Genomic DNA, 14398 nt, shown 5'->3' with positions numbered 1-14398 from the left:
GGAGAAGTCACGTGTATTCAATCTCGAGCCTCAACTTGAACATCATCGACTTCTTCAGCTTCTCTTATCTCTCTCAGCGCTACAACATTTACCACTTTTCCCCTGGGCTACGACACTCAAACTCAGTCAAATATTACACGCTTGTCCTCTGGAGAGGCTGATTCCATTATGTCGTCACGAAAACCCGCCGAAGTGGCGTCCAAGGAGCGCAACGAATACATTCCATCCTTCATTTCAAAGAAACCCTTTTATGTCGATGATGAAACTGGAAATGATTACCTGGAGCATCAGCGTCTACAGAAGACTAGTGCCGATCAATCAAAATGGTACGACCGTGGCAAGCGCGCCGGCCCTGCGGCAACCAAGTATCGGAAAGGCGCGTGCGAAAACTGCGGCGCAATGACACACAAGACCAAAGAATGCCTCAGTCGACCTCGAAAGCAAGGCGCTCGCTGGACGGGCAAAGATATTCAAGCAGACGAGCTTGTCCAGGATGTCAATATGGGTTGGGATGCGAAACGAGATCGGTGGAATGGATACGACGCCAGCGAATACCGTGAGGTAGTGAATGAATACGAAGAGCTTGAAGCGATGAAGAAAGCCGCAAAAGATGGAGCCAATCTGAAGAAACTTCTGGATCAGGAGGATGGAGAGGACGCCGATGAGGATATTCGTTACGCAGAAGAATCCGACATGGGACGACATCAAAGCACAGCCACCCGCAATCTACGTATTCGAGAAGACACCGCCAAGTATCTATTGAATTTAGATCTCGATTCCGCCAAATACGATCCGAAGACTCGCCGCATGGTGGATATGGGTGCGCAAGAAGATCAGGCCTCTGCGCTGGTTGCGGAGGAGAACTTTGTCCGCGCTTCCGGTGATGCTGCTGAGTTTGAGAAGGCTCAGAAATATGCATGGGAATCTCAGGAGAAGGGCAATGCGCAGATCCATCTTCAAGCCAACCCGACATCAGGAGAAGTGCTTCGAAAGAAAGAGCAGGCTGAATCCGAGGCCAAGCGTACAGCCTCGCGGAAAGCCCTCTTGGATAAATACGGAGGGGGTGAGCATATGGAAAAGACTCCCTTGCGTGATACCATGGTGGTCGAGAATGAACGATTTGTGGAGTACGATGAATCCGGTGCCATCAAGGGTGCGCCCAAGAAGGCTACCAAGTCCAAATACGCAGAGGATGTCATGGTCAACAATCACACTTCAGTCTTTGGCAGTTGGTGGTTTGAATTTAAGTGGGGATACGCATGCTGTTGCTCTACAGTTAAAAACAGTTACTGTACTGGCGAGGATGGAAAGAAGGCTTTCCAGGAGGAGGGCAACATGCTGCTGCTTGATGCCGAGGAGGCGCCAGATCATGCTGAACCTGAGCCTGAGCCCACCAGTGATCGCAAAGATGAAAGCGCTCAGGCAAATGTTAAGAAGCGCACATTAGAGGAGTTGCAGTCTGGAATCACCGAGGAGGAGCTGGACTCCTACAAGCGAAGCAGAATGGCCGCTCAGGATCCAATGGCGAACTACGTCGACGAAGAATAATTTGCATAACTGTTATATGTACCAGGCGTTGAGCTTTAATCAAAATACCCCTTGAATATATGCATTGAAAAATCATTTATTAAATTTGCGCACCAGCCCTGTTGCAAGTCAAACACAGAGTAAATGTTATACACTAGTTAACGGAGGATATTTAATGCCCAAAATTCCAGGCCTCAATAGACTCGTCTTATCGCATCCTTATCAGTAACGCACGGACCATTTAATTATCATGTGACGATGGCTAAGGCTAAGCTGACTCATAAGGGCTTGTGCCCTGAATCCCGTGATGTCCACCCACTCTCGCTTAGGCCCGACACATCACCCAGCGGGAAGATTTGATACGCCTAGCGACGACGACACCGACAACAGCCCTTCAACGGAATTCGCCAGGTATGTGCACATATTGTACTTTCGCGACACGACCGTTGCCCCCGTATTATTCTTTACTAACCTCTTTCACCTTGCAGTTCCCTAATTCAAAATGAGTACGTTCCATGTCGAAATATCGCACCGCGAATCTCCGCAATCTCGAATCCGTCCAAACTGACAATCACCACAGCCAAGGGTACCTCGAGCTTCGGAAAGCGCCACAACAAGACGCACACTCTGTGCCGTCGCTGTGGTTAGTATTACACCTCCCTTCGAATGTCGATAATCGAAACCCCGGGGCCCAAATCGCCAAAAATCTCTGTACGACTGAGTGATGGAGTTTGAAACGATCTCGGATAACCCAGGGGCGGGAATCATCGACAACTATGTAACGCCGGGCACCAAATAACTGACTGGTTATCTTTCTACGACTTTAGGCAAGCGGTCTTTCCACATCCAGAAGTCCACCTGCGCCAACTGTGGTTACCCTGCCGCTAAGACCCGCAAGTGTACGCATTACCCTCCCTTGATCTTTGGTGGAATGAATGAGAATTGGAAATTGGGAACGACATGAAACCCTTTTTCTTGGGTGGATTTGAAGATGCTCGCAAATTGTTGGAACGACTTGGGCTTACGAACTTTTTTTCCAATATAGTCAACTGGGGTGAGAAGGCTAAGCGCCGCAAGACCACCGGCTCCGGCCGCATGCGCTCCCTTCGCGATGTCCACCGCCGCTTCCTGAACGGCTTCCAGACCGGTACCCCCAAGGGTGCTCGCGGTCCCCAGGTCGCTCAGTAAATTTCCCGTTGTCCAATTCGGCGTCGCGTTTTTCGTTCTCGGAGTGGCTGGAAAAGGAATGAGGGGTGACATCCTGGCATGACATGGGCCTAGCATTACGAGATAGATATACTCGAAATGCAAAATGGCAATTCCGGAATATTAACGCTTTCCCGTGGAGTTGGTTGTGTGCGATCGTCGATCCCGTCCAAGAGGCGCGGAGACGGGAAAAGTTACGTTGGAATGTGTTTGAGGAGAAGTGGCATTAAAATTTTAAGGGAAAGCATGCATGAATTTCCTTTTTTTCTTCCTCGTTTATGGCTGGCGAATATCCCCATGTCGTGACAGATACAAATGTGAAGATCTCTCTTCCTGACAATTCGGTTCTATTGCATGATCTGGTAAAGCAGTTGCATTGATATCAGAATTCATACTACTTCGTAGTTGATTCTTTTTTACTAAACTATCAAGCCTCGAAATCTCATACAACCGCTGCTTCTCACGACTCTCCACGACCAAACACCTTGACACCACCATCCCGCTGGATATAATACAGCAGTTCCTTCTCATCCAATGTGTCCGCGCCGGAACTGATTCCACCACCTCGACTGATTCTCAGCACACCACTTACATCTCTTGCGGCACCAGTCTCCAGAGTCCGAAGCTGCATAACCGACCTAGCCCGATGCGCCAGCCCAATAGCAAAAGCAGCATGTTCCCCTTCCACCGGCGTAGCTCCCTGGTTCCCAGAGACAGATGCATTGTGGATCAGCGGGGAATCAGCAGCGAGCGTTAAAACCGTCGCGCCCACATTCTATGACGAGTTAGCCATCGTTATCGGATAAGGGTCAGCCACCCGTAGATAAACTTACCAGCTGTAGACCTGTGACCCACTCGCTCATCTCCGTAGCTCCGATCCCCATACTTGTGCCTGTAGCAGCAAGAAGGAAATCTGGTTGGTCGATAATCAGCAGTACTTCTTCACTGCTGTCACCGGATGCTTTGAGCTGTTCGATGACGGCAATGATATCCTTTTCCAGGATATCTAGTGCTGCGGTGCCACGTCCCGAGAAGTGCAGTTTCTTTGCAATGCCTGGCTCACTGGTAGCCGGACCTCCTGCCACACTGCTTGTATTTGCTGACATGGGCGTCGAGATAGCTGAACCTCTTCCAGGAGGACCTCGCAGTGGAAGTGAGGTGCGGGATGGCATCCCTGTAGGAGATGGAGTGGTAGGAGCGGCATTTGCTGATTGAGGTGCAGAAAAGAGTTCAGATAATCCATCAACAAATGCAAATTGTTTCTTATCTGCTAGTCGTGCAAGATCCAAGCCCTGAAAGATATCAGTATGTGGTTTAAACAATAACCGCCAGTATTGGAACGGGGTTGAAAGGGATCCCATGTTCGGTTCACGGTGAATATATCAAAGAAAAGTCAATAATGAAAAGCTGCAACTTACCAATCGCTTTGCCTCTACCTTCCAGAATTCCCAACCGCGTAGGAAGCTCACTAGGACGACTTTCTTCTTAGAGCCATCGTGTTCATCCAGACCAAACGTCTGATTTGTGGATGTGCTGAGAGCCGAGTATAGAAACCTCAAAGCAAGCCAATTGGATGTTGCGCCCAGGATAGAGGAGATTAATGTCAGTGAAGACTCAGGCTGAGACGATAGATATGGAGCGAGGAGGGGTGGTAGTGGGGGTTGCGATGGCATAATGACGTCTCCCAAGTTTTTTTTTCTTGACTGATCTCTGATGATGTCTCAAGACTATTAGGTGTGCGTAAGTCCCTGAGCTAGTGCTCTTCTTTTATCCCACTTTTGAAATGGAGCTGGTTGAAAGAGTTGATGTTGATAATATTCAGAATGTTTGAAGGGAAAAAATGTATTAGTGTTGTGATTGGCCCACTGTATCCGCGCCAAGCGGAGTTCAATGTACAGTGTTAGATCTTGATATTGCAACTTACCACTTTTGAATGTATTAAAAATAGTTGATATAGTGGTTTAGTCTAAAGTACTATTTATTCGGATTAAAACACTCGCTACTACTACTAGATTAGTGGTTATTACTATGTAGTATTGTAGTATGGACTAGTAGAGTCACGGTCACAGCAAGATCCCAGACTATATATAGTTCGAATGAGGTCTTAGCACTATTCCCACCAATCAGTTCCTATTAAATCAGCATTCAAGAAGCTTGAGCCAGTAAAATGCAGAAGATAAGGAACATGTCAGCTAGGACCGAAATTTCCTCAACAACACGTAAATGTATCCCAAGACCTCAACTGTCATATGGCCCGATCTGCAGGAACAAAGTACGAGAACTTGACTGCCTCAGGCACCAATGCAGTTTTTGCGCGCATCACATGACCATTTCCCCACCATTGCGAGGGGAATTGAATGCGACATCTCATCCATCGTATTGCAAAGCTGCTCGGTCGAAGTGGATCAATGATTGCTCTAGCGCCGATCGTGAGTTGCTGACCCGTGCAAATGCACTTGTCGTCTTTCTACCTCATATATGCCCGATGCTTGGCTTCCCGTACTCTTTGTTATACAAGCATCGCAACCCCACGTATGCTGCATAGCATCTCCAGATGTCACCATCTCATGTCGATTTGGTAGAACTGAGCTGACTCTTTATCAAGATGACTCCCGTTGAGTGTCATGTTCAGAGCGCATTGAACACTAAATATACGCGACCTGATTCGCCTCGATAAGATGGCTCATAGGAGTACTCGAGATTCCCATTCATTCGCTGTATGTATCATGACTCTGGCAAATAGGCTTGAAACTAACATATATCTAGTGCGATGAATGTCGCCTTCGGAAGTCAAGAGTATGTGACCTCAATGGGAAGCTTGCTTCTAAAATATGGGAAGAACCTCAAACTTACTTTACCATAGTGCTCAAAAGATCGGCCAGTTTGCATACAATGCAGCCAACTTAACAAGGAGTGCAAGTACAGTCCGAAGGTTACAAGAAGTCCTTTGACTCGACAGTAAGATCTATTCAGATGTTCGGAGTTATGCAGGACAGACCGCTGATTAATGCAGGCACTTGACTTATGTTGAAGATCGGCTACATGCATTTGAAACAGCCTTGAGCAGGCTGTTCCCAGGAGGTGATCTGGATGCTACTCTACGCTCTCTTTTGCAGAACCAAGATACACCCAAAGCTCCCTCGTCTAATACATCATCAAGGCACTCAACTCCAGCTAGGCCTGAAGCCGAACGAGCAGAGCCGGCACCTGAAGCTCTACCCCTGCAAGCTGATGGCTTTGACTGGGCAGAGAAAGAACTCACCCTGGGTGATCTGACAGATGGCATGGCAGCACTCTCGATCAAACCCGAAGGAGCTGGCTACTTCGGTTAGTGATTCACATATAAGCTATTCTATTCGTCGATCTCTAATTTCAATTATAGGCGCCTCATCCAGTGTAGTGCCCTTGCGAGCACTCTTCGACCATGGCTTTGATTTGAATATCCCAGTCCGCTCAGCAAGTTCCGGAGGAATTCCTCTCAAAGCACAGCTCTTGGAGAGCGCACCATCCGGCTTGATCGAGCAAGCATTCATCGATGCATACTTCCTTAACTACCACACAAGCTATCCATTCGTTCACGAACCTACATTCCGGGCTCAATTCAATGAGCCATCTCTGCGTCCCCATGGTACCGCATGGCAAATTCTCCTCAACACCATTCTAGCCCTAGGTGCATGGAGTATTGGTGACGACAGCTCAGATCTTGATGTCACTTTCTACCAAGAAGCAAGAGCATGCCTACAACAAGCATCTGTATTTGAGACTGGAAACCTAACACTAGTCCAATCCCTGTTATTACTGAGTAATTATGCTCAGAAGCGAAATAAGCCCAACACAGGCTGGAATTATCTTGGTCTGGCCGTTCGAATGGCCATGAGTTTGGGACTCCACAAAGAGTTCCCCGGCTGGAAGATCAGTTTACTCCAGCGTGAGATCCGCCGAAGATTGTGGTGGGGTGTTTTCATCTTCGACAGTGGTGCTGCCAAAACCTTTGGTCGACCCATCTTGCTTCCAGAAGAGTGTGTCATGGATGCGAAGCAGGTCCTCAACATTCATGATGATGTAAGTGGAAATCAATGGACCAATATGAGTAGTCTCGATGCTAATGCAATTCCTACAGGCCTTGACCCCAGCTACAACAACACTTCCCTCTGAATCTCCAGGACCAACGCTCTACTCCGGCCTGATTGCACAGGCCCGCTTCCATCTTCTCACGAACAGTGTTTACCAGCGCCTGATTTCGAGTCCTACTGTCACCCCAGAAGAAACACTGAACCTGCAGAAACCAATGGAAGAATGGTATACTGGCCTACCTTCTTACCTGCATTATCCTCTCCAGCCACTTGCTGTGCACCCAACTCAACCCGACCCAGACAACCTCGCTCTTGTGCGAAACCGTTTATTATGGCGAAACTGGAATCTTATCATTTTGATTTACCGCCCGATTCTTCTCCGCTGGGCAGCACGACGCTGGGCACCACAAAGTGGAAGCTCAGATGGGTCATCCGTTAGTTCAGATGCGGGGATCGAAGATCCATACGAGACAGAATGCCGGGTGCGTTGTTTACAAAACGCACGATTGACAATCGCTTCTATCTCGGAGTACATGGACAACTATGTCTGCACGAGAATCGGTGCATGGTATATGCTGTAAGTAACTTCGGCCTTCAAGAAGACAAAGAATACCCCCTAACATCTTACAGTTACTTCCTCTTCCAAGCCGGTCTAATCCCGATCGTCTTCCTCATGACCGACTCCTCAAACCCAGAAGCGCAAAGCTGGCTTCGAGATATCGAAACCACCAAGGCCCTTCTCGGCCACCCATCCTTCGCGAACACCCGTTTCGCTGCACGGTGCTCCGAAGTCATCCACCGCCTCTTGGGCACCCCAACAGGTGTGATGTCCGGGCTACCAGGGGGAAACCAGCACACCCTCCAGCAGCAATCCTTCCAACAGCCCCCACAGGGCTTTATGCCATTCCCCGAACAGCTGTTTAGTGAAACAGGGTTTCCTGGTAGTTTCTTTTCGACGGATCAACCGATGCCTAGTCCGGCGGGCATGGACTTTTCAGAATGGGTGACTTTTCCCGGACAGGAGCAATAGTCTTGATGTATAGGCAGTCAGAATGGATGTATCCTAGTAATTAGCGATTGATTCATGCATTCATATTGGATCATACTGAGTTATGTAGTACTAGTTGAACTTAGCACGCAAATGGAATGCATAAAGACAATTTCAAGCAAATTGAAGCCAACGGACCCGAAAAATATAAGCTCGTAGCCTAATGTGATAATGAACTTTTACAACCCTTCTCTGCATGTATAGTTTTCATATTCCAGGTTGATCATGATCGGCATCCAAGACACGAAGTCAACCACGAAAACCACCCAGATCGTCTGCGACTCCAATCCTCCTTCTCATCAAACTCCTCCTCATCTTCTTGAGGGTTATCCCTATAGCGCCCCATACGCAACGCAGCAATAGAAATAACCCCCAACTCAAACGAACCCTCCTGGTCTCCAAAGAAACTAAAAAAAGTTAGCCAAAACCCACAATCCAAACCCAGAAATATAATCCCACCTCCGAACCATAATACCAAACCTCTTAACATTCCTCAAATCCAAAGGTTCCGCATCCTTCTTATCCCTCCCACGATACGTCGCCCGGAAATCACTCCACTTAACAAAAATGGAGTTCCGCACCCCCTCCCCCTTGAAATCATATTCCCAGCTCACAGAGCTCTGCTCCCTCCCATCTGGTCTACGCGGCAAGATCTCATCCTTAAGCGTAAGAGTATAGACCTTCCCATCGGAGGGCCCGAGAATAACCTCCAATCCGTCGTACGCGGATAAATCCCAGACACGGTCTGTGCCTGTTGTGCGTTGCGAGGCAAAGCCTGCACCACCGAGGGTTTGGATGTCCAGTTCACCGTGGAAGGTTGCAGTTAGGGAGGAGGCGGAGCAGGTCAGGGTTGAGTGGGAGGAACCGCCGCGGACACGGTCGTCGGAGGAGGTCCAGTCGTCTTGGGACCAGGCTCTGGGGATTTTGTTAGTTACTGAATTGGGTTGGATGGTTGGTTTATTACCTGGCGCCACCGAAGAGGGGGAGGTGGGATGGCATGTTGATATTGGGATCTGGGGTTTGAGGATGATCCTAGGTACTAAGATGTGGTGAAGGATGTTAATTTGGTGGAGGCGGTGGGTATGCGGGGATGGCGTCATAGGAATTAATAGATCGCAGTGTTGATATTTGTACTTCTAGATATCCTTGCATATGACATTATGAATATTACGTTATGTTAACAAGGGATATCCATTCCAATATATCATCTCACTGGCATTCCTGGCGGATTTATCTTATTTAAGCTTAATTACTCGGGGGCATAATCATCAATATCGGATGAATTCATTGGTTGCTCACCAGCCACTCACCCAAGTTGAATTACTATTTAATATAAAGAAGACGACCAGAGAAATCTGAATCAAATAAGACACCTGGTCATTTAGATGACCCATTCAATGCCCTTCAAAGTGTCACAATCATTTGAATTCAGTTGTATCGAACATTGAATTGACAAGACCCTGTACAGGCACATCTCAACCTCCAGGGCTGGAATAGTTCATAATAAGAACAGCTAGCTATACTCAACTTAAGACCACAGAACTTCCCAAATAAGCCCTACAAGATACCAGCTATCACGAATATAATATTCAAATCAAGTACCTAATACTAATACTACATAATAATAATAATACTACGATAACCTCGGAAGAAAACCTCGTGAACCCCTACGTCATCCCGAATACCTAAAGCTCACTGGTCCAAGTGGAGGAAATGATATCCTAAAACACAATGATCTGCAAATAACCCAGCAGAATCCATGCACCTGCATCCCTCTACCTCATATCCCATCTATGTCAGGGCCCATTGACCCTACCCTCAAACTCCAATGCCCACCACCCTCTCCATACTCGTCTTCGTCGCTTCCCCGCTTGATTACGCTCGGTATAGACATACGGCGCTTTATTTTGAATTCGAGCAGGAGGGGGAGAAGGGGAGGGATTCCAATACAGATGATATTGCGCAGATAAGGAAGAGAGGATATATGAAAGATGGTACGGTGGGGACAGACACACTGGCAGCAACGCCTACAGCTACAGACCAGTCCAAACGTGAACTTGAGCCCACGGGGAACATGCACGATTCCCACGCGAATACCACGAATGTCCCGGTGAGATCCTCAGTAATGGAGGTAGTAGGATCCCCTGGATTCTTCACTTTCTCAGAGCGTCTAAATCTGGGAGTTCCTACATCAGCCAGTAAGTTCAAGTTACATCAAGACATGTATAGACATGCCAGTGTGCAGATCTATGCTATACTGCATATACCTTGAAACTGAGAAGACGTATCCTAATTATTGACTTAGACCTAGCACGAATAATCACCGTCTCAAAAATTCCCTCCTCAATACCAAGTTCCTCGATCCGCGACACAATCTCTCAAACAAGGATACTAAATGGGGATGGAGACACGGATTGGAATAGTCAAAATTGGGTTGGGGATGCATTGGCGAGGATGGTTAAGGCGGGATATCTGAATGAAGAGGTGTCGGAGAGAGGGATTGACGAGATGGTCGATGCTATCTTAGAAGCGAAGGATGAGGAGTTAACTCGGAATTAACCCTTGAACACAAGGCGCAGTGGAGGTTATTTGAATTTTTGTCGGGATTTTTACACGTCCATCCTTTTCGCTTGTAAGTAGTTCCGATTATTATCTAATACTGTGTTGATATTTGATGGACAAATACTATAGTATAACTGGACGTGGACTGTCTTCATTGGAAATAAGAAAGATATTCGATTGAATAGTAGCCTTAGAACTATTAATGGACACAAAAGGATGTATCCGATGCTAGAATCCAAAGGAAAGAAAAGAAAAAGAGAGAGATATGATATCCTAAGAAATGAATAAGGACCATAGCAATCTGGATATGGGACCTGAAGAAGAACTTGAACGGGGATGCTCAAACCATGCGACGCACTTGCACCACGCTAAAAGACAATCAATGAGATATTAACTGGAAAGTAAACATCGAGGCTGTGTAGCCTTTGTGTCGTTATCAGAAATGAAGGTAAAATAGAATAGAAGGTACTTGACAGGGATAGCAGTGTTGGTAGAAAGATAGTGCGCTAAGTCCTTTCGTGGACACATCATGGAGGGTTAATTTGGGGACTAGTTCAAGATTCGTGGAAGGTTTTTTTTCTGGGTTTCTTTTTCTTGATCTTTTCTTTCTCATAACCTCTGCTCCGTAGTCTTTTCGATTCAATTCATCGTCGCGAGTCGCTCGGTTCCCAATGAATGGGTTCAAAATCCGAATTTTGAAAATGCGCTTGATTGTACGGTGAACTATGGCCAGTCAGTGACCCGATTGGATAACAAGGACAAACTCAACTCACTTCTTGAAAGGCGTAGTCACTGGAAGCGAGTGACTCAAATTAGGCTTCATGACTAACGGATTCAGCCGGATCTGCGGCCCATCAGATGACCGACTCGGCAAGGAAGTCATAGGCGGTGGCGCCGCAGACGGAATAACAGGTGGAGGCGAAGAGACAGGAGGCATGGATGGTACCGCTGCATGACTCTGCATGGGGGACTGGTACAGGTCCTGTGTGGGAGAGACTCGGAATGGACTAGTTGGAGCCGGAGAGACCGAAGAAATTGGGGACATTGGAGCACCCATTCCGCCAAATGTGGTGTCCGCCATGAGGTTTGGAATGGACATCAAGTGTGGGTGCACGTCGAAGGAGAGAGTGCCTTGATCCCAGGGGGTATAGTTAGAAGTCATTCCGTACTGGTAGTTAACGATGGGGCTCATGTTTATCGGAGGGGGTTCGGGTTGGTAGAGAAGGTCATAATGGCCACTGTGAAGTCAGTATTTGAAGTAAGTTTGAATATGACGATGAAAGACTCACGGTCGATACAGCAGGTGGATGGTTGCCCCACTAGGGCAATTTTGAGATAACTGGTGAGGTGTCACACTATCTCCCTCGCTTCTGTCGAGGTAGAGAATCTCGACTCCAAGCCCAGCATCTTCGATCACACCGCTGACTAAAGCCTGCAGTCCCACTTCATCAATCTCGGTCCTGACAGGCTCTATTCGTGAACTGCAGTATTGGTCTATTGGCAAAGACAGGAAGGCCTGATATCTGTGTGGATTCAGTTTCATCCATGCACTCGTCAAAAGCTGGGTTAAGTCAGCATACAAAAATTCCAAGATTCACAAAGAATTAAATAGCATAAAAAGTAAACATACCCGGAAGTGAGTAATGACAGCCGTCGAGCTGTATTCCACGTTGAATGCATTGACCAGATAAGTTTCATCGTGCTCACCATTATGAATGGCTGTCAATGTTTGCGCGAAGAGCTCTTCTGTCGCATCGACAAAGATCTCGTACAATTCTTGCTGCTGTCCGACCCGATCCAAAAGACTGTTGAGAGACTGGAATCGTCGAAGTTCCCGCTCTACACGAACGGTATCTCGCAAATTGAATAGGGTCTCGAAATAACCAAATGCGACGGCTGCATGGTTAGATTAGAATATACAATGGTTGTGTTGGACGACCTACCTCTCCATCCACAATTCCCATCTCCCTTCATAATCCGAGTCATGGGGTGGGTGATCGCAAGAGCCTGTCATGGATCAGTATGAGATCCCGGTGATATAGAAATAAAGATAGGGTCACTTACATTCGTCTTCGTGATAAAAGTAGGATCCGCATCGGCATATTCCATGGCAATTCCATGACTGGATTGTTTGGGGGAAACCAATGGACCCTATAGATCTACTTAGCCAGATGCTTCGTGCTGCATGATTTCCGGTAACCACATCTCTTACCTGGATCTCGGGCTCATAGTTATTGGACAGCTTCTGGAAGCGCTCCATCTCATCCGGCGAGAGAGCATTCATATTGGTAGAGTTACTCATGGTGGAAACCGGGGTGAAAACCGCGGGAAGGGAAAGGCTCAATGGGGGTAGTAGCGCAGGCGCAACTAGCGAGTCCCTGTAGAAACTAGTGAATTTCTGTTTATCGGGGAAGGGATGGTGAGGACCGAAATGATTCCAGGGAAGTTTTGATAAGGACATCGCATACGGTGAGATAAGGGGAGGTGGTAGATTTGAAAAGAACTTGGAGGGTATTCCTCAAGTATTTTAAAGGTGAATTGAGATTTTCGACTTTATAGACATCTATTGATAAGTTAGGAGAGGATGATCTGAATAAATAGAGTAGCATTCTCAATGAAGAGGGGTAAAGAATTAAAAATAAAATAAAAAACTCAGGGAAGAAGCTATAGCTCACGGACCTAAACTCCAGATGTCATCTCCCTGAAGATTTCCCGATTGGGCGAAGTATGGAAACCGTGTGAACAAGAATGCCGTCCTTGTGTGACAGAACAGACACCCAAGGCCCGGGAGTTTGGGTGAACTAAAAGTTATCACTTTTAGTCAGGTTCAAATATGCATGGAGAATCACAGGTTGAGTTGAGAGGCAATAAAAGAAAAGTGTAAAAAAAATCCTCAAGTCCCATGTCTTGCACACCACCATGAAACTCGGAGTTGCCTATTTGGGCTTCCTCTAAATGAAGATGGTGGGCAGTGTGCTTCAAAACCAAGTCTCTTCCCGAGATGACTGGAGGTGATTGGACTCGGACACACTCACAAGAATGTAAGAGAAATGTGATGAAAAGCCCAGAATCAAGGCTATGAAAAAGCAAGAGCTAAATGAAACCCGCAATCTGTGAATGATGTCAGGGATGTTTTTTTTTTCTTCAACGGTGTTCCCCTCAAAAGGAACCACCACAGGGCTCCACTTTATGGGTAGGGGTTAAGAGGAAGATGATGAGCGGATGTGTTCTCCGTAGACCATCACCTGATCTCGGATAAGGGGGGGTAAAGAAAACAGCATCAACTTAAAAAAGAGACCTAAAAAAGAGAGGGGAAAGCTCAGACCTTGAAATCAAAATTGTTCTGGAATCGAGAAAAAAAGAGGGGGAGAAGGAAGTGGAGGTGTGGTGTTGTGTTGGTGTTCCGCACCAATTATTATTAATGGGGGAGAGGTCCAAACGGATCACTTATTTCCAAGGTTATTCGAGGGGATTTTCAATGTTAATGATCAACTTGAATATTTGAAGATGGTAAGGTCAAACATTTGAATTGCAGGTAAATCAAGATCATAAAGAAAAACAAAATCCACGGGGCAGAAACTCTCTAAGTAATGAAGGAACGGTGCACCGTGCCCGATATCTGCAGATGCTGATCGATGCCAGCACAGCATACATCTAGATCAAACACGCATCCACATATTATTCTATATAGATAAATGGGATAAAACATTGGACATTTCCAAGGTTCTAGTACTACCACGAGGTCTTCTACTCTAAGCATAGATAAACTTGAATTGAACAGCAAACTTGATTATTATAAACCTAGAATAAAATAGAATAAAATAGAATAAAATAGAATAAAATAGAATAAAATAGAATAAAATAGAATAAAATAGAATAAAATAGAATAAAATAGAATAAAATAGAATAAAATAAATACGGAATTCAAGTTGAAGCGATCAACATAAAACTCGACTCCAAGCGCGCGCGAGACCCCCACTCC

General features: G+C 46.5%; 7 protein-coding genes across 7 annotated transcripts; 4 read left to right on the top strand and 3 right to left on the bottom strand.

The window, feature by feature from the left end:
• Positions 1-168: 168 nt before the first annotated feature.
• On the top strand, positions 169-1548 carry slu7 (mRNA splicing protein SLU7; the record flags this gene model as incomplete). The annotated part of the gene is made up of 1 exon (XM_057090982.1): positions 169-1548. One exon carries the CDS (start codon positions 169-171, stop codon positions 1546-1548), a length of 1380 nt encoding a protein of 459 aa, XP_056945723.1.
• Positions 1549-2029: 481 nt separating this feature from the next.
• Positions 2030-2715, top strand: N7483_007544 (60S ribosomal protein eL37; the record flags this gene model as incomplete). The annotated part of the gene is made up of 4 exons (XM_057090981.1): positions 2030-2033; positions 2108-2170; positions 2355-2426; positions 2573-2715. The coding sequence occupies 4 exons, from the start codon at positions 2030-2032 to the stop codon at positions 2713-2715; spliced, it is 282 nt and encodes a 93-aa protein (XP_056945722.1).
• A 478-nt stretch (positions 2716-3193) lies between these two features.
• N7483_007543 (uncharacterized protein) lies at positions 3194-4406 on the bottom strand (the record flags this gene model as incomplete). The annotated part of the gene is made up of 3 exons (XM_057090980.1): positions 3194-3508; positions 3567-4025; positions 4152-4406. 3 exons carry the CDS (start codon positions 4404-4406, stop codon positions 3194-3196), a joined length of 1029 nt encoding a protein of 342 aa, XP_056945721.1.
• Positions 4407-5411: 1005 nt separating this feature from the next.
• On the top strand, positions 5412-7836 carry N7483_007542 (putative C6 transcription factor (Gal4); the record flags this gene model as incomplete). Its single annotated transcript, XM_057090979.1, has 7 exons — positions 5412-5450; positions 5500-5529; positions 5597-5691; positions 5747-6060; positions 6116-6795; positions 6854-7383; positions 7437-7836. 7 exons carry the CDS (start codon positions 5412-5414, stop codon positions 7834-7836), a joined length of 2088 nt encoding a protein of 695 aa, XP_056945720.1.
• A 241-nt stretch (positions 7837-8077) lies between these two features.
• N7483_007541 (CIA30 family protein) lies at positions 8078-8853 on the bottom strand (the record flags this gene model as incomplete). The annotated part of the gene is made up of 3 exons (XM_057090978.1): positions 8078-8261; positions 8314-8769; positions 8819-8853. The coding sequence occupies 3 exons, from the start codon at positions 8851-8853 to the stop codon at positions 8078-8080; spliced, it is 675 nt and encodes a 224-aa protein (XP_056945719.1).
• Positions 8854-9682: 829 nt separating this feature from the next.
• Positions 9683-10413, top strand: N7483_007540 (uncharacterized protein; the record flags this gene model as incomplete). Its single annotated transcript, XM_057090977.1, has 2 exons — positions 9683-10052; positions 10160-10413. The coding sequence occupies 2 exons, from the start codon at positions 9683-9685 to the stop codon at positions 10411-10413; spliced, it is 624 nt and encodes a 207-aa protein (XP_056945718.1).
• Positions 10414-11060: 647 nt separating this feature from the next.
• N7483_007539 (OTU family ubiquitin thioesterase) lies at positions 11061-12877 on the bottom strand (the record flags this gene model as incomplete). Its single annotated transcript, XM_057090976.1, has 7 exons — positions 11061-11139; positions 11190-11654; positions 11706-11977; positions 12047-12312; positions 12360-12423; positions 12481-12567; positions 12629-12877. The coding sequence occupies 7 exons, from the start codon at positions 12875-12877 to the stop codon at positions 11061-11063; spliced, it is 1482 nt and encodes a 493-aa protein (XP_056945717.1).
• Positions 12878-14398: the final 1521 nt, after the last annotated feature.

The sequence above is a fragment of the Penicillium malachiteum genome (genome assembly GCF_028827825.1).
Source record: "Penicillium malachiteum strain IBT 17515 chromosome Unknown utg000003l:1.0-4950554.0:1.0-4952489.0, whole genome shotgun sequence".
In the NCBI taxonomy this organism is placed as follows: domain Eukaryota; kingdom Fungi; phylum Ascomycota; class Eurotiomycetes; order Eurotiales; family Aspergillaceae; genus Penicillium; species Penicillium malachiteum.
The sequence above is the reverse complement of the archived record's forward strand: the minus strand, read 5'-3'. Positions and strand labels throughout refer to the sequence as shown.